The following is a 27,556-nucleotide window of genomic DNA, read 5'->3' as shown; positions in this document are numbered from 1 at the left end:
GTCTGGTTTTCCATTTACTGCAAAGTAAGATCAGACACAAGCTTTCCACAGAAAAACAAAGTTTATTCTTGTTTAGTTACTGAGGAGACATTTGAGGAGAAGGACACAGGGGATGGCACTGCAAATACTGTCACCAAAACCAGCAGGAAGTGAGGTGAATTTATTCTCCCAAATGTCTGACTTCACATCCTTATAGGAAAAGAAAACCCAAAATCTACCCCTCATAAAACCCAAAGAAACAACAATACCAATTAAAAAACCAAAAAGCTTCACTGTTGCTTTGAAAACTGCAGTTTGCAGTTCTACCAGAAGTTCCTCATGCACAGAAGAACCTGTGCAAGGTAAAAGGGTGAAAGCTGGTAGTGAGAGACTGTCAAGCTTGTAGTTCTTGGTCTTATGTCAGCCTCCCATGTAAATGGGTTTTTCTACTTCTGATCAAGCTCCAAAATCCCACAAACTATTCTGAAGACTTCCAGCAACTGAGGTTAATTAACCACAACTGCTTACTATTTTTGAAGGCTGTTGCTTCTTGCTTTGGAAACAATGTCAGTTATAACCAGGAGCCAAAGAATTTTCAAAACCACACTATATGAGACTCTTCTGTGTTGCTTAGTATGAAATTGCATGGGATGAATGGAGACCATGACACAAAGTGGTATAGTTTCTGGGAGTAGTTTCAGCCAGTTTCACCAATAATTTTTTTACTATTATTTCTCACATTAATAACAATAAATAAGACTTTGCCTAAGCAGGCAAACAAGCTACAGGTTTACTTTTACCATGATAACCACAACAAAGGGTATCTTTGTGTGGAGACTTGTTAAAAAGTTATTAACAAGCAGACAGCATTATCCTGATAAATTTATTGAAAGTGGAACAGAAAAGGACATTTGGGTCAGGAATACTGACCCCCCCCAAAACACAGCAACCAAACAAACAAATAAAAAACCCGTATAAAATACATCACTTTGGTTAAGATTATTTTGGGGATCAGTTAGTAACTTTTAAGATTAAATTAAAAAATGCATGTATATGTTACAAAAAGACATGACAAAGTTTTTTACATCTTGAATTTTTTTAAATAAATTACAAATATTTACAGAGAGAAGTAGACATAAAAGGTCTAGTCCTATCAAAAGTGACTTTTGAACATTTGCACAGTGTAAAGTATACAAGTTGCACACTCATGCAGTACAGCTGCAAATAGAAGAAGAAATTGTGGGAGTGGAAAGGGCAAAAGTCAAAACAAAGGGAAAGCTGAAGGTTACCAGTGTCTTCTGATCTTCAGTTACCAGTGTCAAACCTTCATGATTCTTTACACAAGCCATGTTCAAAATGAACTAAACTGGCTTTCAACTTTCATAAACAGTCAGCATGTAAACATAATGAAAAGCACTCCATAGCTTGATGTTCTGAAAACAGTAATGCATGGTGGTTTTCTTTTTGATTCTTTTAAAAGTTCATTATATACACTACTTCAGTTTTCAAGTTTTTGTTCTAGTCTCAAGCAACTTAAAAACATACTATTATTTCCTAGGAATGAGTAGAAGTGAGATAACATTCTTCAAAAAATATTAAGAGCAAAGGCTTAAGAAGTCCTAAAAGTTTAAAAAATATAAAAAGTTTTAGGAAAAGCCCGAATCTGCTGATAATAACAGCTTAGTTACAGAGCAACAACAAGCTGAAGTGTAGTTTTATCACAGAATGAACCACTGTCAGGAGATGATCCATTTGCCAGGCATCTGGCAAATCTAAGACATAGCTTTGTCTAGAACCAAGACTAGAAAATGCAAACTTCCACTCATCTGGGCCTGCTGAAGGATGAAGTTTTTTTCTGACTGTAAAAAGGTACTGATAAAAAAGTGAAAGCGGATCAGTTTTTGATTTGTTCACATTCATGCAAATATATAAAACTTTGTAAATCTCTAAATGTTAACTACAAAGAGGCTTTAGTGTGTTAGTAAAAAAAAACCCCTATACAAAAAACCATATACAAAACAATTAAAAAGATTTTGTACATGATTTGGCCTATTTGTCTTCACATAGTAGCACTAGAAAATGAAGCTGTTTTTCCTGAGGAAAGAAAAATAGGCACTGGAAACAGTTCAGCCTGTCTTCAAAGGGCTTCTTGATGAACCTCTGACAATTTCATTGCTTGTGGAAGGGAAAAGGTAGCACCTCCTTCATCACTGAATTCTCCTGTTTCTCTTCCATGTTTGTTTGGGCAAGAAAGCAATTATTTGCTTATGCTTTAAGATCTGAAACAAAAGAATAAGAAAAGCACACAGGTAAATTACTATGTCTTTTCTTCTAGAAATTGAACTAGGTGCATGAGAATACTGCAGGCTTTAGATACTAATGAGGGTTGTGAAGATGCACCAAGACACTGTCACATGATTTGTTAACAATCCAGTCAGAGCAGGTACATGACCAATGGTAGCTGATAGCCTCTAAACATTTTACCCAAATTTTCTGTTTATGATTAAGCACATTCCTCTGCAACTGGACCACATTTAGAACATTTATTACTTACTGCCAGCCACCTGCTAAGCAGCTGGTAACCTGTGAAGTTGTTCTGACTCCATGACTTTGGATCACATAATCAGGCAATTAAGACACCACTTCTATTCAAATGTTTTATGTCCATGATCTCAATATCAGCTGTGCATCGCACATGCTTGTGTTGCTGCTGCTATTTCTTCCACACAATAATGCCAGGTGCTTTTGGAGTTTCCTCTTTTGAGGATGGAAAATACAGCTCTTATTTGACAAGGAGACTGAAGGCCAAGGGAAATTACAGTGCAGGAAGTTCAAGACTACATGCCCAGCCTAACTCACAGCATGAAACATGCATCAGCCTCTAACCAGGCTGGCTTCCAACAAAGCACCCACAAGCCCACTTACATCAGTGTTTCCACCTTGTTGCACACATAGCAACTCTGTAAGGGGAGCCACCTGGATGTGCCAGGACACGTCCTTTGGTCGTTGCTCCCATTTTGATAGCACTACCTGTCCCTTCCACTAATCTCTAGCTCAGCATCACTCCAGGATAAGATGTCAGGAGACAGTGTAGGAGAGCAGAGGATGGCGACATGGTACACAACTCTGTAGATGATGACAAAAAGAAAGCTGTCCCTAGTCTGGTTCTCACAAGGCCCCTGGATAGGCTTGAAGTATTTTTATGAGTCATGTGTTTAAAATCCAAGCAGATTTACTGCTTTACCTTAGTGATGATACTAAAGAACACGACCAAAAAGCCAGTTGTGTGCGTGTGTGTGCTATTTCCTTGTGTCTGTGCAGTGAGAGGGTCTGAATATGAAATAGGATTCTGTCACTTTATAGCTTCAAGGATAAGCATCAGGTCTCATAACCACCTCCTACCCCCAGAACACACAAAATGCTCTGTTCTCATCTCACATGGTTTGCAAACAGAACCGAAGCAAGCACAGCTGCATCTGGTGCCTCAGCATGACGTAAGAACAGAGCAGTTTCAGATGCTAAACCTTTAAGGGTGACTCAGGAGCACAGTTGTTTAGCCCAGCAAAGCAGCACGTCACATGGACCAGGAATGATACACTGAGTTGCTTCATTTGGCTTTCAGTATTACTCATTGTCAACTAACAGGATCTTAGTTATTACAACACCACACCTTCCTCTGCAGCTATGCAGACTGTTCCAAGTCCATTTCCTGGTTTCATGACAAGTTCATCAGCAGTTTTGTCTGCATCACAGTCAGGTTTTATATACTCAGTCCTAACTCCCTCCCAGCCTCCCATTCATCCATGTTTTCTCACATTCAGAGATTTTTTCACCCCTCTTTTCAACATTGTCTTCAGCAAATACCAGAATTTATAGATGCAATTGTTTGGCTGGCAATTCAATAGAAGTATCAAACTTGGCAGATAAAAAAACCCTGCAGCAGTAAGGTGCCACTTGCTTCCACACTGTTGTACATTTTGAGAATGTTTAAATGGATTACCTGCACCAGCAGACTCCAAAGTGGGTGTGCACAACGCAATCCATTGTGGTGCAGGAAAAAAAGTATTTTTGCACCAGTCATAAAATTTTAAAAATATAAGTCATAAAATTTTAAAAATAAATACTATTTATTTCATCATTATAATTTTTAAACCTTTATTTTGTGCATGTTTTATAATGTATGTCATACTTGAGTATGGTAATAATTGTATATAACTTATAAATACACATAAACTGGGTGTGCATGTTCAAAGCATTTTACTGATGTGGTAGACAATCACAAAAGGATTGGTGACCACTCACCTACAATACAAATATCAGAAATTAGTATAAGAGGCCCACAGTTACACCACTCAAGTAAGGACTGTATAACAGACAAAATGACATTTTTCTTTTTTTTTCCAAGAAAGGAAAATTATTCACAGTCAACCTCATTGTCAGTCAGCACACAAGACAGAGAGCTTCACCCCCACATACCTTTAGTGCAGTTGGAGGAGTTGTCTGGGTGCCCCCCATTTTCACCTTCTGCATCCTGGGTCACTTCTGCAAGGACAAAGGCAATACTCAGACAATCCTGGACCTCACAACGCTCTGCCTCTCTGCCCCAGATGGATCAAGAACAATTTGATTGAAATCTGGACCATTTGTTTGGCAACAATAGTAACCCTGACCAGCATGTCTCACTCCCATGGGATCACCATCCAACACCTCCCTTCTCTCCTCCATTCCTGACTCTACACTGGCTTCACAATCCCTCACCCACCCTGTGAAGGCCAAGCACAGGAAATGCTCAGTGCCTGTGGTGCCACCCATTAGGTGGCATGAGGCCAAAGTCACACAGAACAAAGACTGCTCCCCAGTCCAGGCACTACCTCCTTCATTCATATCACAGCCATCTGCATGGTTACTGTGTGCATACACAATATCAAAAGGCTCCTGGAGAGCATCCAAAGGAGGGCCATGAGAACAGTGAAGGGTCTGGAGGGGAAGCCTTATGAGGAGTGGCTGAGGTCACTTGGTCTGTTCAGCCTGGAGGAGACTGAAGAGAGACCTCACCACAGTCTATAACTTCCTCGTGTGGGGAAGAGAAGAGACAGGTACGATCTCCTCACTCTCATGACCAGTGACAGGACTCAAGGAAACAGCATGAAACTGAGTCAGGGGAACTTTAGGCCAGATATCAAGAAAGGTTCTTTCACCCAGAGGGTGGCTGGGCACTGGAATGGGCTCCCCAGGGCAGTGGTCACAGCACCCAGCCTGACAGAGTTCAAGAAGCATTTGAACAACACTCTCAGGCATATGGTGTGATTTTTGGGGTGTCATCTGAAGGGCAGGAGCTGGAGTCAGTCCTGATGTGTCCCTTCCAACTCACCAGATTCTATGATTCTATGAAGGGATCATGGCCAGTTTGCCCGCTGGGTCAGTAGCACTGACTGCTCCATAGAACAGGCACTTACCTTCCTGACTTACACCATTCTTAACTATCTGCTTGTCTTTCGGGGCCCCGTCATTCCCATTCAATGCTCTGTCTGAAAAGAGATCAGAGAGCAATAAGAGATCAGGGAACTGCAGTCCCTCAGGAGCACAGTCCATGGCTTCTGCCCTCCCCACCACAGGTCATACCTTCCCCTCTGCATGTCCAGTACTGCTGTGCTATCAGCAAAAGCCCTGCTTGAAATTGCTTTGTTCAGAGGACATCATAGCCTTGCCTGCTATTTCCCACCCCTAGAGCAGTGACTGCCTGCTCCCCTGGTGCTGCTGGCTGCACTGCACAGGGGTGCACTGACTCCCCTGCCTGATGTTCCCATTTTACTCTGCAACAAAATAAAGGATTTTATTTTCTGCATCTCATGTCCAAACGGACAACCTTTATCTATGGACCTGATTTCTCTTGCCTGAACTGTGTTTTCCCTCCTTTCTACTTTAACTCAGGTGTAAAATAAGCCTTCTTTTCCTATACCCATGTCTATGTATATGGAAACAGTTACACAAGTGATGCCACAATCCTGCAATGCACCACACCTTCACCATCAACTACACAATCCCTGTTTCTTTAGATGAAAGAAAGCTGTTCCATACCCACTACAATACATGCAGGAAGAATAAACAGCAAACCCCAGGGGCTTCTGATTTTTTTAGTTTCTTTTTCCTTATTGTCATCATTGGTGATTATTTTTCCTTTATAGGAAATACTTCTGCTTTCACCAATCCCTTATTATCAGCCACTTGTGGAAATGGTGGAGAAGTTAATGAGTGAATGAATCACTAGTGCAAAAGACTGGGGAAAAAACTGACAATTTTTCTCAAGTTGAGCAATAATGTTCAATTTCACTAGCCCTTTGGGTTAAAAGAACTTCTAGAAAAAATACAGGTCCCAGAACTTCCTTGAAATTTACACTGACTGGACTAAGAAAACAAAACTGGGGCTTTGCTTAACTGCCTGACAAATGCAGTCAAAAGACTTTCCTAAAGCATAAAGCAAGAGGAAGACACAGCAGGCTTTGTTCCTTAGAGAACCACATTTCTGGATGCAGTATCTCCCAAATATGAATTTTGCAAGCTGATAAGCATCCCATGTCTAGATTGGCGTGCTAAGGCTCTTATCTTTCCTCCATGCTTAGTTCTTCTCCCCACAGATGGCAAAAGCAGCATCATTCTCATCATGTCAAGAAGGAAGGTGAAGCCCCAAGAAGGTGTTTGCTCTGTGCTGTTTACCAAACCCAGCCTCCAGGTCTTTCTGATTTCTCCTCTACTGATCTACTCATCAACATTTACTGTTCCTAAGGCAACAGGTTCTTCTAGGCCAACAGGGGAATGGAAAACCCTATACTCAGGACATGTTACTATGGCTTGGACTACAAAAGGCCATGTGCAAAAGTACTTTCCCCCTTCATATTCTTCTGTTTTAGAGCTCCATCTCACTTGTTACCTGCTTCAGGCTCTTCATTATCATCATGAACAGTGTGTGAAAATGCAGCTGCAAGAAAACAGAAATCCTTTTCCAGAAACATGTATGGAGGTGGCACAATAGTCTGCAAAATATGCAACTCAGCCCTAAAGTGACAACTTCATTATAACACTTTTTAAAGATATTCCTGAGAACCATTATGTTATGCCACTTTAAGGACTCACAATTAATTTCAACTTCAGCTTCCCTCCAGCAACCACTTAAGGTCCCAGAATATGACCAACACTGTTTATATTTGTGCCTACAACTTCACAAAAGTGTTGCCCATGCAGATCTATTGGTAAAGCTGCACAGATCTGCCAAAAAGAGCCAGCGTTAGCTGAGAATCAGCATCTACTTTTTTTACTTCATCTGTGTTGCACTAACGTTGTAACTTTAAACCCTTGCTCTTTGCAGACCTTAAAGAATCTTTAATAGAAACATTATAAAGCAAATTTAAGTGCAGTACCAATATGAGTTTTTGGGGGGTTTATTGGGGTTTTTTTCCTACCCATCCTCCTCATTTTCTCACTTTCAGATTCATCCATAGTCTCAACCTCAGCAGGCTCTGAACCATGGCCTAGAACCACAGCTTTAACAAATGTAAGGTACCAGACTGAGCACCCACATGAAGGCACTGTGAGCTCAACACCAGAACAGTCCGAGAGGGCACTGAGCCTGTCACCTGATGGCAGGAGTTCTGGCCATTCCCCACTGAAACACTGTTTGGGCTGGGAATAGAACGTTTCTTAAGAATCTTCCCCTGGTTTCCCCCATCTGCTTGACTGTCTTGGGGGTTAATTTTGTTTGGTTCTGTCATGGTTTGACACTGGCACAATGCCAGTGCCCTATGAAAATATACTTCTCTGGTGTTCGCTGTGAGATGTGACTAGGAAATAAGCAAAGCAGGCTTCTACTTTAGAAAAAAAGTTTATTAACTAAACTACAAAAGGAAAAAAAACTACACACACACACACACACACACACACACACACATTTGGAAAATGAAAACTTTACAAAAAGCATTTCCTCCTGCCCCCCCCCACATTTCTAATACATCTTCTAAATTTCAAATCTCTATCTATCACTTTGTAAATACTCAATTCTAGTCTATCAAGAGGAGAGGAGTCTTTCTTGGGGCCATGGTGACTTCTTCTTTGCATGCTCAGCGCTCTTACTACTGGACAAGGAACAGAGCTGCTTCAAGGGTTATCTTTTTAAGGGTGCTTTGACTAGTTCTGAAAAAAAGCACAGTTTCTTCATCACCTCGGACTTCTTGTCCCCCATACTGTCTACCCCTGGGGCCGGGAGTCTCTAAAACTGAACCCTCTCAGTTCTGAGCCATCGCCTCCCCCCTGCATGCAGCTTCTGTGTCGCGAGGAAGCACGATTCTGTCTATAGCTGTACTAAAAAGAGTCTAGCAACTAGCTACTCCATCATCTTTTTCTGGCTTCTTCTTTACTCTTCTAGCTTCACTCACTACTCCGACTGTCATTTACTTGCTCATTTCTTCTTTATCATCTACTCCATCTCCCCTCTGGGAAAGGTCTAAATGCTTTGTGAGGTCTTCATTGTCCAGAAAGGGGTTAACAAACTCTTGCACTCGGCCAGGCTCCTTCCCTGCTGCACTCCCCCCTTCCCCCTCTTTCTCCACAGGCCGATATCACTTCAAGGCCACAGGCCCGTACCAGCTTTCTCTCTCTTGTCTTCTGGCTGGGGGCCGCCCAAATCTTCTCGGGGGCCTCTCTCTCCCTCTGTCTCCAGGGGCTGCCCAACACCTCCTGGTGCCCCCCACCACCCTTCCATCTTGAGGGGTCAGGCCTACCTCTGCCAGGCGCAGGTTTCCCCTCTCCGCCCAGCTCGAAGCCGGGCAGGGGAGGCCTTGCCTCTTTGCTGGCCGGAAATCAAAGAGAGAGCCCAAGAGAGTGCTCTGCTTCTAACCCCTGTGTTCTCAGAGGCGCATCTACCCTCAGTGGCCAAGCTTGGTGTCAATTTAAAATCTGGACACTTATTGGCCTCTGGCCACTCTATTCCCAGAAAACCTGCTTCCTGTAAACCCACGACATTCCACCTTTCGCTTCTGAGAACACATTTTTAAAATTATTAACAAAATTACATACAATACATCAAACTTCTATCTTTAGATTTTACTATCTATCTACTTTTACTCAGTACATGCTTTGTTCTTATTCTTTTTTGATCTCATCTCACAGCTTTAGCTTCTCACTCTCCCTATTTCCCGGGCGGCGCAAAAATGTCATGGTTTGACACTGGTACAATGCTAGTGCTTTATGAAAATATACTTCTCTGGTGTTCGCTGTGAGATGTGACTAGGAAATAAGCAAAGCAGGCTTCTACTTTAGAAAAAAAGTTTATTAACTAAACTACAAAAGGAAAAAAAACTACACACACACACATACGCACACACACATTTGGAAAATGAAAACTTTACAAAAAGCATTTCCTCCTGCCCCCCCCCACATTTCTAATACATCTTCTAAATTTCAAATCTCTATCTATCACTTTGTAAATACTCAATTCTAGTCTATCAAGAGGAGAGGAGTCTTTCTTGGGGCCATGGTGACTTCTTCTTTGCATGCTCAGCGCTCTTACTACTGGACAAAGAACAGAGCTGCTTCAAAAGTTATCTTTTTAAGGGTGCTTTGACTAGTTCTGAAAAAAGCACAGTTTCTTCATCACTCTCGGGACTTCTTGTCCCCCCCATACTTGTCTACCCCCTGGGGCCGGGGAGTCTCTAAAACTGAACCCTCTCAGTTCTGAGCCATCGCCTCCCCCCTGCATGCAGCTTCTGTGTCGCGAAGAAGCACGGTTCTGTCTATAGCTGTACTAAAAAGAGTCCAGCAACCAGCTACTCCATCATCTCTTTCCAGCCTCTTCTTTACTCTTCTAGCCTCACTCACTACTCCGACTGTCATTTACTTGCTCATTTCTTCTTTATCATCTACTCCATCTCCCCTCTGAGAAAGGTCTAAATGCTTTGTGAAGTCTTCATTGTCTAGGAAGGGGTTAACAAACTCTTGCACTCGGCCAGGCTCCTTCCCTGCTGCACTCCCCCCTTCCCCCTCTTTCTCCACAGGCCAAGCCGATATCACTTCAAAGCCACAAGCCCGTACCAGCTTTCTCTCTCTTGTCTTCTAGCTGGGAGAGGGGGGGGGCTGCCCAAATCTTCTCGAAGCCTCTCTCTCCCTCTGTCTCTCCTAAGGGAGAGGCTGCCCAACACCTCCTGGTGCCCCCCACCACCCTTCTATCTTAAGAAGTCAAGCCTACCTCTGCCAAGCGCAAGTTTCCCCTCTCCGCCCAGCTCGAAGCCGGGCAGGGGAGGCCTTGCCTCTTTGCTAGCCAGAAATCAAAGAAAGAGCTCAAGCGAGTGCTCTGCTTCTAACCCCTGTGTTCTCAGAGGCGCATCTACCCTCAGTGGCCAAGCTTGGTGTCAATTTAAAATCTGGACACTTATTGGCCTCTGGCCACTCTATTCCCAGAAAACCTGCTTCCTGTAAACCCACGACAGGTTCTTAAAACAGACCACAGTCCTGGCAACAAGCTAGAATATGATAGCCAAATTCACTCCTAAGAAAGGGCACAGACTAAAGGAGTTGTCCCCTTCCCTAGCTGCTCACTGTATAAAGTGATTTCCACACCCCAACACACAAGAAGCCAGAAAACAGCACAATCTTGCTGCAAATTAAGGAAGTAAAAAAACTCCAAAACACTTCAACAAACCACTAAGAAAAAAAAAATTCACAACCAACCAAACAAAACCCCTCCAAATAAAAAAAAACAAAACAACTCAATGCAGATTAGAATTGACAGCAGAAGCCCAGGCAGTGATCTAGACAGGAAGAGAGGAATGACAGATTGCCCTACAGTGTGCACTTTTCTAGCTCTCAATCTGAGGCCAGCCCAAATTCTCCATTGTTAGAAAGGTAATTCACCTCCAAAGACAGCTGCTGACCAGGAAAATCTCAGGCCATTCACTGTCAGTAACTTTGCCAGCCCCACTAACACATTCACTAGGTGCAGGTCCCTATAATCATCCAATATTGGACCTCTAGTGACATTTTGACTCTGCGTGTGCCCACTTTGAAAACCAATTCAAAAGCTCAGACCCTGCAAAAAAGGAAATAGCAAATCAGAGTCCCTGCTCCAACCAAGAGCAGCTGTTTAGAAACATTAATACCCCAGTACAGGTTTCTTACCTCTCTCTGAGTTAGATTGTTGTTGGCTGTTCCCAGGGTAAAGTTGCTCATGCTCTCCTATAAAGAAAGTTATTTGTTTTAGAAAGTATGTATGAATGACCTGGGAAAAAATAGCTCAAAGAAAACTTACTCCTTTACCTCTCCAATGAAAGACTACACTGACACAATAAAAACTGACAGGCCCAGACCAAGCACCAGTCTGATTTCCACACATTTGTGACACTATCTTACCTGAACCATTCAGTGGACTATTATTCTGAGCAGTCTTTCTTCCAAGTTTAATTATACCTGCACACAAATAGAATATTTGGAGAAATTACAAAGTTTTGCTCCTTTGGAAGCTTGTTGACAGCCTCCATCCATTCCATCCCCCTCTCCAACCCCCGAACCAAAAAAATAATACACTTCACTGAAAACATGAAACTGAATACTTGACTTGGAGGAAGAACAAAAAATGAAATAGTGTTTTGAGGGAAAGACAGTCAGTGAGAGATCAACAGAATGGGTCTCCTGTGACAGCAAGTCAGAACACATCTAATCAAATCTAAGGTGAAGCTTAACAATTTATGATTATATGTCCTGTACTTAAAACAGCAAACTTCTGCTGTTTGATTATACCTGTGTAATGCTTATCCTACCAAGGTATAACAGATTTATTTTCTTGCATGTTCAAACCCTTATTGTTTCAAGGGAATTCAACTGAATTGTTTTGATTCTAACTTATGGTCAGCTTTAAATGACATTCTTTGTGTATTAACACCGAGAGCAGTTTGTTTAACATCACCAACATGAACAAGGACACAGAAGGCACTCTCAGAAAGCCTCCAGATGACATCAAACTGGGGAGAGTAGGGGACATGCTGGAAAGCAGGCTTGCCACTCAAACTGACTTCAACAACCTGGAGAAACATGCTAGCAAAAAAAGATGTGCTATTGAAAGGCAAACGAAGTCCTGAATCTCTTAAGTCAGCCCATGGACCACCAGGGGCTGGGCTCTGCCTGGCTAGGAAACAACTCTGCAGGAAAGGACCTGAAAGCATTAACAAGCTCAACATTACACAGAAAAACGTGCCCTTGCAGTAGAAGGCTTCCAAATGCTGGGCTGTGTTAGCAGAAGTGCAGCCAGCCCATCAACACAAATAATTCCTCCTCTCTATTCAATATTTGGGACACCACATGTGGAGTACTCTCTCTAGTTTTAGTCTCCCAATTAATGTACAAACACCATGTTTCTGAAGTTAGTCCAGCAAATGTCCACCAAGATGTCTAGGGTCAGGAGCTGTGCAAGGAGGTGCTGAGAGAACTGGGTTTGTTCAGCCTCAAGAAGGAGGATAAGAGGATGATGGCTCACTGCAGTCTACAACTAACTACAGAAAACAAAGGAAACCCCTCTCAGAAAAAACAGGAGGCAATGGCTACCAGTTGCCAAAGGGTAATCCCTAACAGAAATAAGGACAATATCCTTCCCTACAAGAGTGATTCAGCACTTCAACATGTGCTGAAAGAGGCTGGGAAATTCCCACCCTTGGAACTATGCAAAGTTTGACTGGACAAGGCCTTCAGCAACTTGATCTAGCTTTGAAGTTCATCATCCTTTGAGCAGGAAGTTGGATGAAACTTGCAGAGATATCTTCCCTCCCAGTTTATTTTATGATTCCATGCCAACAGAAACTAAATGGACAATGAACAGGAAAGCAAAAGGTCCACATGCAATATATATCTATTTATGTCCTGATCAGAATATCATCGATTAGTCCTTGCCAGATGGAAGATACTCTTCACCCTGCAGCCACCTCCAAGTGGTGGCCCCATTTGGAAGTCAACATGAATCTTCCATGCAGAGCAGGCATAGGATGAAGAAATATATTCATGTTTGGGACTCTCTCCAACACAAGGAGAAAAGATGGTGTGCCCCTCTTTTTCAAGTCAGAAGACAATTTAACACAGAAATTCAAAAACGTGGCAGAAAAAGATACAGAGTGATAGCCTATAATTACTATTTCTGATTAAACTGTCAGATTTACAGAAAAGATACTTGAATTCAATGTAGGGATGGATCAAAAAACAAATACAGAACTCCAAGATGATGGCAACACAAGCTGTCAGGAAGCACAGAAGGTCCCATTTATCAGTTGACCACACTGAGTTGTCAGATTGGACTCAACATATGATATTCAGATCTGGTACAAGCCTGTCCCAACAGTAAATGGGATCTTGAGGGCAGCTTTATAATGCTTTTAAAAATTAGGCTGTGAAAACACACTCAGGTAAGAACAGGAGAGGCTACAAATACTTGGTAAGTAGAAACACACTGCAAATCAAATGCCCAGTCTGAAGGAGAACTATGCAAATGCCAACTGCAGTGTTTCCTAGGACTCAGAGCCCAGTGTCAGAATGCAAGGAAGTCCAGTACATTATTTCCTTCAAATCTATTCATTTTTGCCTAAATTGGATTTGTTTCTTCTACTGATTTTACAAAACACTTGCTGGTCAGAAATTTTCACACATTCTACAGAACCTTAGATGAGTATAATCTGGAAGCACATAAAGCTCAGTTAGGAAGTGTTATGCATACCTTTCCTGCGCAGGAGTTCTAGGATTACCAATAGGATAACAGGCGTAATAAGGAAGCAAATAAGAATAACTCTATGTCGTATGTAAGAACTGTATCCTTAAAAAAAAATAAATAGAAATCATACTGGTTAGTTAGAAAATAAATGTATGATACACTAGTTCAGTAGAGCTACAACCCCAAATATGTTTTATAGCTATTTTTTAAAAAGTAACCTCAATAAATTAATGCAGCAGAGTCAGTTATCAGCAAAACCCTGAACCATCTCCAGGACAGTTACATGTTAAGTACCTCATTTCAGGGAAGGCACATCACCCCTTGAAAGGCAATGGCTATTCCAGTTCTTGCCCTATGAAAGGCTGAGCCAGATTTCAAATAAATGACATTTCAGCAAATATCTTGTATCGGGTTTTCACTGCAAGGTTTTGATGGTTTCTGTGAGAAGATGCCAGAAGGGCCCCCCATGTCAGATAGAGCTAATGCCAAGCTGGATCTGCTGCTAGCCAAGGCAGAGCCCATCAGCGACTGTGGCAGTGTCTCTGGGATAACACTTCTAAGAAAAGGGAAAAACTGCTGGACAACAACAGCATGGGGGAGAGGGGAGAGACAATATGTGAGGGAATCTGCCCAACAGACAGACAACCAAGGTCAGTGCAGAAGGAGATGCAGGTGCTGGAGCATGGATTCCCCTGCAGCCCATGGAGGTCTCCACATCAGAACAGGTGATGCCCAAAGGAGGCTGTGACCCCATGGGAAGCCCACACTGCAGCAGCCTCCTGGCAGGACCTGTGACCCCATGGGAAGCCCACACTGCAGCAGCCTCCTGGCAGGACCTGTGACCCCATGGGAAGCCCACACTGGAGCAGTTCATGAAGAACTGTGGGAAGGACTCATGTTGGAGAAGTTTATGGAGACTGTCTCCTGTGGGAGGGAGCCCACATTGGTGCAGGGGGAGTGTGAGGAGGGCTGCCCCTGAGGAGGAAGGACAATGTATAATGAGCCGACTCAAGCCCCGTTCCCCATCCCCCGGTGCTGCTCAGGGAGACCTGCTCAGGTAACAATATTGGGAGTGAATTTGAGTCTGGGAAGAAAGGAGGGTGTTTTACATTTGCTCTTGTTTCTCATTATCCTGCTCTGATTTTGACTGGCAATAAATTAAACTCATTTTCCCAAAGCTGAGTCTGTTTTGCCTGTGACCGGAATGGCCAAATGACCTCTCTCTGTCCTTGCCTCAACCTGCGAGGCTTGTATCATATTTTCTCCTTCCTGCCCCACAGAGGAGGGGGAGTGACAGATTAGTCTGAAGGGCACCTGGCAGCCAGCCAGGTCAATCTACCACATGCCTCACATCTAACAAGTTTCTCCAGTAAAGGAAGAATTCTGTACTAGTAAACCATGACAACTACTTTTACACAGAAATGAGAACTTTTGTCATTAGGGACTGCCTTACGCACCCTACAAACCAAATGGTTCCAAACATATTCTCAGTCTGTGTTTAAAGAAACCCTAAAAATTCAAGCCTCAAGCTGAAGGCTGTCCCAAAGCAATAAGCAACAGGAGGAAAATTCTCTTTTCTATCTTATCTCCATGAAGGAGAAAGGAACTATGCTCATTGACTCACACACATGCTAGATGAGAAAATATTTTATCTAATTTATTTATCATTTTATCTTATGGCTGCTACATGACTCATTGGAAATGGCTGAATAGTTTCACTCTAATTAATGGAGAGCAGTACAAAGAGGACAAGTTCCTAGCATTAATTACATAAGACCAGAAGGTTCAGAAGAGATCTTCTAAGACCTTCTAATCTTTATTATTACTCAAATCAAGTCACAGCTAAAGGTTTTATTCTGTGGAGATCCCTGCAAAAAGTATCTTTCCAAGGGGATCAACCTGTCATCCTCATAATTTTCACAAACGTTATACAAACTTTTAGCCAACAAATCACTTCTGGTGCATTTTACTCTTTAAATTCAACTTCCTGGGAAGTCAGGAGAAACCTTACAAAGGCCATGCTGCTTCCTAAATAAACCCCTCAGACCTATGTTTGCAACATGACACATTTATTACCTTTTTCTTCTGGAAGGCATTGAATCAAAGAGATTTCAGAGCTCCTTTCTGTTTGTGAATATTTAATGATACATGTAGCGTTGGTGGTAATATCAACATTCTTCAACGGGATGGAAAGCTCCTGGTTCTGATATCTGTGTGGATTGTTACCAAGCTTCCAAGTGTAATTCAGAGATGCCTGAAAATTTGCTGTACAGTTTAATACAAGTTCATCATCACTGGTGCTGCAATTTATTTCAGGTTTTGGAAGAGAATCTAGAAGGAGAGAAAGCATTCTATATTACTTTCATTTCTAAATTCCTTTTACTAGTTTCTAAAACATTCTAATTACTTTAGTTATTACTTTATAAACTATATAGAATTTCAGCACAGGACAAGGGCTGGAGCAACAAAAGCAGCAGGAGAGTGCATAGACAAAAGTGTGGGGGTATGTGCACACATGCCTGAGAGAGAAATGTATTTCTGAAAGTGACCTCTAAACCACCTGTTTGTGGTTCTCCCATTCCTAGTCCAAGAGTCCTTGTGGTTCACCATCCACAGGACTAATAGACACACTGGTCACATATATTTCCCAAAGACTACTAGTGAGGCTGAGTAGATCTGCACAGGATGATGCCACAGGTGTTCAGGCATGTGTAATATGCCTGCAGGAATATCTTTAATAGATACATAATCCCTGGGATTACCTGGTCAGCTTGCTCAAAAAGTTTCATTGTCTACCTGAAAGTGCAGTGTGCCATCTACACACGTTCTAGAAGTCATCCCAAGGTGAGTAATGGTGGGCACACAAATGAGATGCCACCTTTGAAAATTTGTTCAAAGTGGCTAAGCAATTTAAAAATAGAGACAAAGAACAGCCCCCTCTGCTTCTGTTTGCTTCCTTAACAAATATACAACACCCTTTCTAGACATTTTAAAGTGAATAATGCTTCCCATTCTTTATGCAGTTCTTCCAGTACTTACCTAACACAACAAGTTCAAAGTTTAAGCTGTGTTCTTTCACAGAATCCCAGTACACTAACTCATATATGCCAGCATCATCCTTCTCCAAGTTAACTATAGTCAAGGATCCATTCTTCATAAGTACACTCCTGCTGCTAAGACGACCATAATATATCGGTTTGTTTTGATCTTCCCATTCAGCCACTTTATGCTTGTTTTTCTTCCAGACAATTTCCACTATTTTTTGGTCTATTTGTACTGGAAAAGTAAAATTTTCTCCCATGATGCCAACTATTTCTTTTTGGTAGCCATGTGCTATAGGGGGGGAAAAAGAGAAAAAGTTACTTCAACAATTGTTTTATAAAACATTGCTGGACTAATGCCCTATTCAATATCAGATACATTCAAATTTAGGTTAGAAGCACATCACAAAGTTGCACACATCAGTTAAGAATTACCCAAATCCAGGCTGACAGCACAATTGTATGACAGGCATGACAAAGGAATCCAGTTTCCACATTTTAGTCCCAGGCAGAACAATTGCTCCAATGATCTTCCCTATCCTATGCCCCTCTATCCTCAGTACTTTCCCTCTGTTCACTTGAATTAGGCTTCCTGCCCATGATCTGGCGAAAAATATTAAATAAGAATTGTCACCACCAAAATCTGTTTTAGGATCTTGTTGCAGAACGCCCACACTGAAGCTCCTGCTGATCAAATAAACTGCAATTTTTCCAGTAGGAAAATATTCACAGTTAGTAAAAAGCACACTTCTGACGCAAAACTGTTACTGAGTTCAAAGCACCTGCTCTGAAGTCATGGGGGTATTAGGGATTTCCCTTGAAATGTCACTTAAGCAAGTTTATTTCACAGCCAGTATGTGTGAAACAGCATCCCATCCTCTCAGATCTTGCAGAACTGTCAGCAAGAATGGAGCTGTTCAGAAACCTCCACTGCTCTCAGCTTCAAATCAATTACATTCTGCTAAAAATGCCCAGGCATTCAATATAAATAAATAAAAAACAACAGAAGAGAGATTAGAGATTTTCCCCTAATTTTCATTGGAAACAGCTACATTTGTGAGAAAAAAAAACCCTTCATACTGATCTAACACACAAAATCCTGCTGTGGGGAAGGGACCACAACCTTTAAACCATCAGCATCTCTGTGTCTCTGCTTCAGTCTTCAGCAATCACCTCCCACTTCTAAATAGCTCCAAATGGCTCTAGAACAATTGCAAGATCACTGCCATGGCAAACAGGAACACAGACAAAACCACTTTGGTATTGAGTTCTAGTTACACTTGCATTTAGGAATCGATTTTGGTCCACAGTAGCTGGTAACTTTTTACTTCTATGTTGAAGGGAGGGCATGGTTAAGCTACAAATGAGGTCTCACATTAAGGATTCCCAATCTGCATCATGTAAAACTTCCCTTTAAACAGTTGCTATACATGGTGAAACAAATATTTCAGATGTCTACTCCTCAAGCCAACTGGTTCCAAGAGACAGCTAGTATTCTGGGTTTTTTTTTTTTTTTTTTATTCCTAAATGGCATCAGTTTAAGGACACACCAATTCCTATATCCTGGCAGACAGAACGTCAGCTAGGCCTTCCTTTCTCACTGGCAAAGGACAGTGCCCATCAGCTCTTCTGCCACACCACCGAAACACAGACTTTCTCTGACAGCACAACAAACACAAGCAACACAAACACACTTCCATGTGTTTGGCTAGAGAACTGCACACACGTCTCCTCCATGCCTTACTTTCTATGGAATATCCAATTTGTTTGCAATTTACCCATGGAAGCACTCTTCTCACACCACTGGAGTTTGCAACTTCTTGTTGTCTGCACCTACACCTTTTCCAGGCACAAGGATTGTAGAAGTAATCAGGGTAAGCTAGCAACACCCACATCTTGCCTACCTGCTTTCTTTGTATTCTCCCCTGTTCAAGTGGATTTAAACATTTTACTTGAGCATCTCTTTCCACCTATCTCAATTAATGATTTCCAGAAGAAAAAAGAACTCAGGAACTCCAGACTTCATGTCTGGAGACCACAAGATTGCAAGACACTGGGTAGGGTGGAACACTATTTTGATCTGACAAAGCCTGAAGTCTTGTTAGAGACCTTTGTTTCATAAAGACAAATTCTAGGAATGCATATTCCTCAAGAAGCCATCCCTCACTGCCTAAGGACCTATGGTATTCCTAGTATGGAGAAATCCTCCCTGCTCTTCCCACTGTGAACTTCTACCTCTAGGTAGCTTTGGCTCACAGACACAACCAGGCTGTGGTGGCTTGACATCAGCATAAGCCAAACCACAGTGGCTGTTGACAAGAGCCTCCAGAAGGGACAGCAGGTGCTTGCTGGGCCCTGAGAACACAAGCAAGGACAGCCACCACTGCTCAACCAACCACTTAAAACTTCCTACATCTGGGTGTTGACCCAGGTAAATGCTCCGTGTCTTTACTCTCTTTCAGTTAGTCATAAGTGCTAGGCTGGAGTTATGAGAGCAAAGTTCTTGCTTCAAGCCCAGGAATGAAACTGAATGAAAGCAGAGCTGAAAAAAACCCACATTTTCTCTGCACAGGTTCTGCATGGCACAGGGGGACGTGCTGTTTTCAGCACACTCTCTTCTTGCTGGCTGGTGGAACAAAGGCTTGGCAGCAAGGAGCCGATGAGCTCCTCCCAAGGGCATTCAGGGCTCCCAGCAGCAGGACAAGGAAAAGGTTATTCCTCAAGGATAACAGTAATCTCCTCCCACCTTAGAACTCCGATCTCTGGGTTTATTTCCGTGTTCCACTGTTCTAGTGAAAATGTGAAGAAGTCTCCCACTCAGTGCTGTCAGCTTCCTTTTTTCAAAGAAATCATACAGAAATATTGCATAAGCTCATAACCACACATCTTTGAGCTTCTGGAAAAGCATGCGTCATCATGTTTTCTAAATTCCTGAGAAACCCTTCCCCATATTTTCTACTTCATTTTATATGGAAACATATTTCCTATTCCACAGTGGTGAGCAAAGAGGGAGAAGTGACAACCAAACACTCTCTCACACACTCTTTTTGGAAGGCTAGAACTGCCTTTTCTTTAATTTCTCTGCCTTCTCCCTCTCTTCTTGCTGTAGCCTATTATTCTGAGATAAAGTTCACACAACAAAATAGTGCTGTGCTAAGGCCTCCAGTAGCCTCTACAGAAATCATCAGACTACCAGCTCCAGTAGTGTCTCCAGTAGTGTCTCCTAAAACCCACTCCAAATTTCTTCTTATGCCAAGTCTTTGCGTTCTTTCCTTCCAGTCAAATCACATACTCAAAGTGGCACAGATAAAGAGGAGCTAACATTGGGTGGGCAAAGCCTCTTCTGCAAACCCACCATCTCAACTTGTCTACATCATCTGCTGCTCTCACTTCTCCAGCAGCCAGATGCACACATCCCAGTGCTGTACTCAAGTTTTAATACTCCCCAGACTAATTCTGACTCTTTCAGCATTTTAGCAGCCTTTAGCCTGCTAAAATGCTGAAAGATTCGGCTCAGACTAATACTCAGTTCAGACTAAGTAGAACTTAATACTCCATTTACCAGCAATAAATGCTTCATTACTGTATTTGTCTACCTGGTTTGACCTGCTTCACTACTTTTCTTGGAGCTGACATAAAGCCTAGTTATTTTGGAGAACAGCTTACAGAAGACCTCTTTATCTTTAATGCTATCATTAATACTTTTGGTCTCAAAAACCTATTTGAAATGCATATAGGTATCTATTAGGTCTATACAGGCAGCAGCTAGATTCTCCTATTATCATTAAGACACTAACATTCCACCTGCTGAAAATGGGTGGAAAAGCCTTTATAAGTAGCTTATGGCAAGGAACTATTTGCTTCAGGAGTAGGACTTTCTAAAGAGTAGATTTTTCTTTTAATTGTTGTAACTTCCCAACTACCCCTCTCTCTTCAGCTTTTTTAGAATTTTGAAATCCCCCAGCAACTGTAACCACAGACAATCATGTTCCCTCCTAACCGTGAAAACCACCAGGTGCAGAACACCCTGAAATAAATGTTCAGTCCAGAAGGACTATGAGAACATTCACCAACCATAGTCCTCTGAATTCCCCCACAGGCCACAAACACAACCCACTTCCCAAACGCCAGAAAGAAAGCACTTAGAGCCATGGTGTAAAAGCACAGACAAAAGCTACAGCCAGGAGAGAGAGAGCACAAATAACCATAAGCTGTAGCAGCAGCCCAGGCTGTTGCAAGACAAAATCAGATTTGTGCAGGAATGAATTCAAATCCTACATGTAACATCCAAATCAGAGGTGTTCTCCTGAACACTGCAGCACATGCAGAGACATGTGTGTGGCTCTCCTGGACAATATGGGGCTGCATTTACAGAGCTCTACACATCAGCAAAGGCAGACCCAAGGGTGGCACCTACCAACAGGCCTGGGTCCTTCCCTAGCACAAAACCCATATCTTCAGCCATGTCCCTCAGCAAGGGCCCAACAACAGGCAGCATTCCCATGTAGAGGCCACTCAGTAATTTTTAAACTATGCTGGTGACCAAAAGCATGGGGATGACTTACCAATTCCTACTTCTCCCTTTTTTATCTGCCTGTTCCTGCAGTGGAATAGGCATGCAGAGAGTACAATCTGCTGACAGATTGTACTTCACACACATCCCCACTCCAACTAAGGAAGCAACAAAAATACCCACAGAAGGACTGTAATTCCCGGATGTGACTCACTGTGGGTGGGTGCACCAGTGCTCATGCATGGAATGCAGTGGATGTGAGAGAACTGTGGAAGAACGAGAGTGAGAGCATAGAGGAAGGGCAGGCACTGATCCCTTCTCTGTGGTGACCAGTGACAGGACCCAAAAGAACAGCCTGAAGTTGTGTCAGGGGAGGTTTAGGTGGGATATCAGAAAAAGGTTCTTCATCCAGAGAGTGGTGGGGCAGTGGAACAGACCAGGGAGGGAGAGGACTGGGAATCGCTACTTTTTGCACTGGTGAACTATTACAAAGGATAATTGACTCCTGCAGATTATTGATTATTTACAGTCTTTAGGCTTTGCTTAGGGACAGAACTGACTTGCATTTAAGCCTGCCTTGAACTATGAAAAAAGCAGCTGATTGAGAGCAGTCCAGAGACACTGGAACAGATTTCCCAGAGAATGGATGCCTCATCCCTGGCAGTGTTCAAGGCCAGTCTGGATGGCACTCTGAGCAATCTGGTCTAGTGGAAGGTGTCCCTGCCCACGGCAGAGGGTTGGAACTGGATGGCCATTAAGGTCTCCTCCAACCCAAACCATTCCATGATTCCAAATCCTCTGGTCACTTATTCCCAGCATCCAGACAGCAACACTTCGTGTGCTGTACCAGCACATCTTCATGTAGGTTCTGTGATCAGCAGCCCTGGGAAAATAATCTGTCTTGGTAACTCTTTCCTTCAATCAGGTTCATTTTCAGCCAGATCATCTTTGCAGTTCTACTCATAAGGGATGGCACAAACTGATGCCACAGACAGGAACTGTTCCCAACCTGTGGCAACACCAGCTTAAAAAGACTCCAAATTACAATCTCTGTCCCTTACAAACCCTGTATCACCCAGCCAGCCCACTGTCCCACAGCCAAAAGACTCTCCTGAGGCTGAAAACAGATAGAAGGACCAGTAAGGAAAAAACAACAAAAAAACCCACCAAAAATAAATAAACCTACACCCATTTTTTATGAACACCTTTAACACACCCAGGATCAAAGGGGTCAGTGTATGCAATCCAGAGATGATCTTCACTTTCTAAAGTCTAAGAACATTAATTATATTAAGGCAAGAAACTATCTGAAAAAAATCTCACTCTGTTCATCCTGTAGTGTTGAATAGCAATGGCAAAAATATTGTTTCATTTTGGTTTAAATATGACATAACAACCTCAGCTCTTGTCAAGAGTTTTTAAGCAGAGGGCAAAGGTTTAGTTTGACTTTTTTCCCCTCTGTGTGTGGAATTTATAACTGATTATAATTCCTCTGTTTATTCAGGAAGATTCAAGGGTAAGGGGACAGAACAGCACAAGTAGGTGTCAGCTTCACAGTGCTGATAACTGATTTTTCCATTTATACTATTTAATATTGTGTTTGACAATTCTATTAGCAACACACAAAATAACCACATTCCACAAACAACCGGAATTTGTTAGGAGTCCAGATTTTCCCACATCCATCTCAATGCCTTGCAGTTTAGTTCCTATGACACCTCTCATGGAGTGGAGAGACGCAGAAGAAACATTGAGCAACCCCAGTGTTTTTTTGATTTTTAAAAATTTAGAAAGGAAGATATACTTGTGTGTAGAGAGAAAAAAAAAAGACAGGAAATTTAAAAATAGTAATAAAGCAAGCCCAAACTTGTTGAACTGCCTAATGACACAAAAATCCACATTGAGGGAAGTTTGGTTTCTATACTGGTCACTCTCAGAAGAAGTCTGAAAGAAAAATCATTTTTATCAGCTCTCAGGTTGTTAGTGTGTGCTCGGTACTGGAGATGGCAACTTCTGCTTTTAGGTGAACCGGGTTTTCTCAGTCTAACTCAATTTTTACAAAGAAGTTAACTTGAGAAACAAAGCAACCATTAATGCAAACATACAATGAAAATGGCATTAGGGAATAGATCTGAATATGCAAGAACTAGAAGGCAAGAACTAATACTGCCTAAAAAAGAGTTAATGCTCAGAACACTGAAAGAGTTGTGTGGCTTTCAGATGAGCCTTACTACTTATCAGATGAAGAATGCTTCTAGATGCTCTAGTTCACATATCCAGCTTACTTCCCATATCCTCTCTCCTTTTGGGGCAGGATCTTGATGCAGCTAAAGCAAGTTCGGTTACCATCTGCAGTGCAGCAGAACATCCTCAAAGTGTGGTTTGCACTGTGATCTCCCTCTTGGTATGGTATTATTTAACCACTTCCTCCACAGGGAGGACAAAAAGATCTCTCTGTTGTTGGAACCCAGGAATTTCCTCTGGCTGCCCTGGAGGACTCAAGCCCCTGGCTGGGGGGCTCAGAGACCTTGGCACAGAGCCCAAGACCCCTGTGCCTTTGATTTAGCCCTTGGAAAAAACAATTACCAACCTTTTATGAAGAATTACAAGTCAAGAAAGTTTAAGTAGAATGATAGTGAATTTATCACAGGGTGAAAAATAGATTTTTGGGGTTTTAGAATGGGAGCTCAGGGTCCCAAGATGGAAGAACTTGGGCATGCCCTGTCCTTCTTCTTTATTCTTCCTAGGCTCCATGTTCTGGGCGATGCTGGCACTTTTAGATTGGTTTAAGGTAGAAACTCACTGTCTAACATAGGGGATAGGTATTGGAAAGTTATTGTAAATAATGTTCATGTAGTTTTTAGTATAAAAAGACAACACCACCTCTGAGGCGGGCAGTGTGCCTCAACCCGGCCTGCCAGACAGACCTCAGTGGGTGGGAGAAAGAATGTTATAGATAAGAAACAATGAAAAACCTTGAGAATGAAAACAGAAAAATCCTGACTCCTTCTTCAATGGCCAGGCTGGGAAAAAAGAAGCTTGTATAGATCTCAGGGTCACTCTGACCAGCAGAAGTCCTGAGACTCTGTGGGTTCCTTCACCAAACTAGGCCACAGATACCACACTGACTTTCTTTCCACCCACAGACAACATCCAGGATCCCAAATCTGAACAGTTTTGTCTTGAACTTCCAAGAACTGAATGAGCATGCTCTTGGTAGGTCTAATATCAAAGTCCTTCCATAGCCTGGAGGTGAGGTTTTGTGCTGTAATTGACAAGTCTGAGGTTTCATCTGATAAAAAACTGACTTAGCCTGGCATTGTGAAAAGCAGGAATCCCTATGTGGTGAGCAGGAATTCTGAAGACACCAAAGCTACACTGCAACTTCTGGCTTCCCCAGGGGAATGAAGAAGGACATCTTCTCCCCTACTCCAGACATTCAGCAGCGTGACTGGGATAAGTGCAGTGCTTTGAGTTTGGATGGAGAAAGGATTCTGGAGGGGAAGGCTGACAAAGGATGAGGATCTACCAACAGCATCCTGGTGTTCAAAACAGGCGCTTGCAAGGCTAGAAATTTGCAGGCCAAGTTGAACTGCTACTGATTTACTTCATGCACTAGATCAGTCTGATTTTCAGGGCCTTGATTTTCACATGGAGAGATGATGAATTATTTTACCTTGTTAAAATTAACAGGAAATATTTACACATAGTCAACATACACATAACAGTAGTAATACAAGCATACAAACAAGAACATGGTGTGAAACCATGGCTATTTAGTTTAGTGAAGAACAGTAAAGTGCTTGCATTCCTGATCTCCCACCCTGATCAACCACTTGAGAATCAAAGTTTTACAGAGAAGACAACAGAACTAGCTAAGTTTTTCATTAAAGGAGGATGTTATGATACCTGCAGCCACAATTACCCTCTCTAGCTATCCAAGCACCATCACCTCTTCCTTTCAGTTGTAAGTTCTTTGGAACCTGGAATCTTTATTTCTCTAGGCAGATCTATAGCACGTGGACTGAGTGCTCAGAGTAGCAGCAGCATGCCAACTAACATTATGCAAGGTAACAAAGTGCCTTGACTCACAGAGAAAGTTACAAGACGATACTCAGTTAATCATGCCTTAGTCATACTCATTTAGAACTCTCAGCAGAGGAGCTGCAGGCGAGATAAGAAATTGCAGCTAACGCTTGACATGGGCAGACTCATACAGTGTGTAGTGTCCCGGCTTCTGCCCTGATCCTCCCTGCACACCGGGACCCCTAACGCTCTCTTACAGAACAGGATCTCTCCATATCAATTAAATAAAGCAAATTGAAGACCTCCGGAATAGTATGAGGAGGAAATCACAGGGAGTTCCTCTGAACTCTCAGCAACAGAGAAGTTCCTTTTTAAACAGGGGAATACAATAACTCCTATATTTGGCACATTCATGAAACTCCCAAAGCAAAAAAAAACCCCAAACCAAAAACCAAAACAAAAATCCAAAACCCAAAGTCAGATGAAATCCCTTAGACTAGAGGAATGATAAGGTCTTCATAGATTAAATCATGCTTTTTGGCCCATCTAGCACTAGCAGCTCACTCTGATGACAACATGAAAGTTTGCACATCCACCTTCAATTTCAAAAATGAACAGATTTTGTTTATACTCGTCATGTTCACTGCCCAGTGCAAGGGCTGTGCGTGTAAGGATTATGCTCCTAAAGCATAGTGGTGACATTTGGATTAAGAAGGCTTTTGACTAGTATTTCAGCAGCAGTCGATGGCAATCATTTACTTGTACCACAAAAATCACACACATCCCCACCCCAAGCTTCCCGTTAACGCAAGTTTGAAACAAACGGGGCACAGGAACCTGCCGACAACAGGGAGGGGAGCTCCTGAACGGGCGGATGGCCGATAGACAGCTCTGGTTTTAGGCGCGGGACGGAAGCAGCCGCCCGGTGGTCCCGCCGCCCTGGGCAGGACAGGGCAGGGCAGGAGCGGCCGGGGACGCCCGTGTCCCGCAGGGAGCCACTGTCACACGGACCGTGAAGGGCTGGCGGCGCCGGGGGCAGCTCCCCGGGCACCTCGGGGCTCCTGGCTCTCCCAAATCCCTGCCGCGCCCGGCTCTGTAACACACCCGCCCGAATGCCCGGGGAGCGGTGGCCGAGGGTGCCCCGCTCCCGCTGCCCCGGGCGGCACGGAGACAGGGACAGAGGGACAGAGGGACAGAGGGAGGAAAGCGAAGGAGTCGGGAAGGATCCCCACCGCGCTCTCACAGCTTACCCGGGAGGAGCGACAGGCACAGGAGCGAGGTCAGCAGCCACATGGATGCCCGCGCGGTCGCTGGCCCGGCAGAAACCCAAAGCCGGCAGCGGCCGCGCCCGTCCCGCCCTAGCCCGGCCCCCGCACCGCCCACAGCGGCTTCCGCTGGGAGGGCCCCGAGGGCGCCTGCTGGGAGCTCCGGGGCCGTGGGGAGCGGAGGGTTCAGCCTCCCGTGCGCCCTGAGCGGGGCCGGATGCCACGCACGGCCTTGCAGTGCCAGCGAAGGGCGTTTGCGGCTCGTGGGGCGCGGCTCCAGGAAGCGCTGGCGACACAAGTTGACGTGTTGGTCTTACCTAAGGGAGGTTCAGCTCTGATAATTGAAAGCCTGAAAGTAAATCGATTTAGTGTGGATGGGAGCCACGCGGATTAGGTGAAGAACGAATTTCAGCAGGTGGCACGCAGCTCCGCCACCTCAGAAAATGATCGCAGAATAGATGGGTCAGTTCCAGCCCCTCTGCCATGGGCAGGGACAGCTCCGGCTCCGAACGCTCCCTGGAGCCTGGTGTTTGACCACCCTCGTGCTCCCAAAAATGTCCCCTGTTCTCCTCGAGGGACACCTGGTAATATCTCCTTTTGAGGGGTGGGCTCAAAGGCTAAGCCTGGCCATGCTCTCCTGTTCCACACAAGGTGAGGTTGATCTCTGGGGCAGGTGAGTGAAGGAAACTAAATAGAACAGAAACCAACTCTGACTTCTAGGGGTTTTCTTTGACACCAGCTGCTCAGCAGCCCATTCACAAAACTCAAACACACTTAGATTCCCTTTCATGAATGGATGACCGGCCTCTTGACACTACTGAGCGTTTTTGAGAAAGAAAGGGAAAACCACAACAGTTTGGAAAACATGAGTACTCAGCAGCTACTGAAAAACTGCTGCTCTGACAAATGTTCCAGAGGCAGCTTGAGCCAGCTTTCATGGCAGTGAGCTGCTATGAGTGGATGCTTCAACCTCCTTCGCCTGCATCCCACTCCCAGCGCA

At 43.4% G+C, this 27,556-nt stretch overlaps 1 protein-coding gene across 1 annotated transcript; it reads right to left on the bottom strand.

Moving 5' to 3' along the window:
- Positions 1-56: 56 nt before the first annotated feature.
- On the bottom strand, positions 57-26,612 carry LOC115905029 (T-cell surface antigen CD2-like). The gene is made up of 10 exons (XM_030951075.1): positions 26,542-26,612; positions 16,751-17,044; positions 15,788-16,042; positions 13,718-13,813; positions 11,374-11,430; positions 11,143-11,199; positions 6,908-6,955; positions 5,436-5,507; positions 4,456-4,521; positions 57-2,258 (listed from the first exon to the last, which is right to left on the bottom strand). The coding sequence occupies exons 1-10, from the start codon at positions 26,582-26,584 to the stop codon at positions 2,245-2,247; spliced, it is 1,002 nt and encodes a 333-aa protein (XP_030806935.1). The 5' UTR covers positions 26,585-26,612; the 3' UTR covers positions 57-2,244.
- Positions 26,613-27,556: the final 944 nt, after the last annotated feature.

This window comes from Camarhynchus parvulus, chromosome 1 (assembly GCF_901933205.1).
Source record: "Camarhynchus parvulus chromosome 1, STF_HiC, whole genome shotgun sequence".
NCBI classification, from domain to species: domain Eukaryota; kingdom Metazoa; phylum Chordata; class Aves; order Passeriformes; family Thraupidae; genus Camarhynchus; species Camarhynchus parvulus.
This window is presented reverse-complemented; position numbering and strand designations above follow the sequence as displayed.

Coding starts and splice junctions, on each gene's coding strand:
- LOC115905029 (XM_030951075.1), bottom strand. CDS start 26,584: ATGTGGCTGCTGACCTCGCTCCTGTGCCTGTCGCTCCTCCCGG. Junction 16,043..16,750: donor CTTTGAACTTGTTGTGTTAG/GTAAGTACTGGA, acceptor CTCTCCTTCTAG/ATTCTCTTCCAAAACCTGAA. Junction 5,508..6,907: donor TAATGAAGAGCCTGAAGCAG/GTAACAAGTGAG, acceptor ATCTCTTTTCAG/ACAGAGCATTGAATGGGAAT.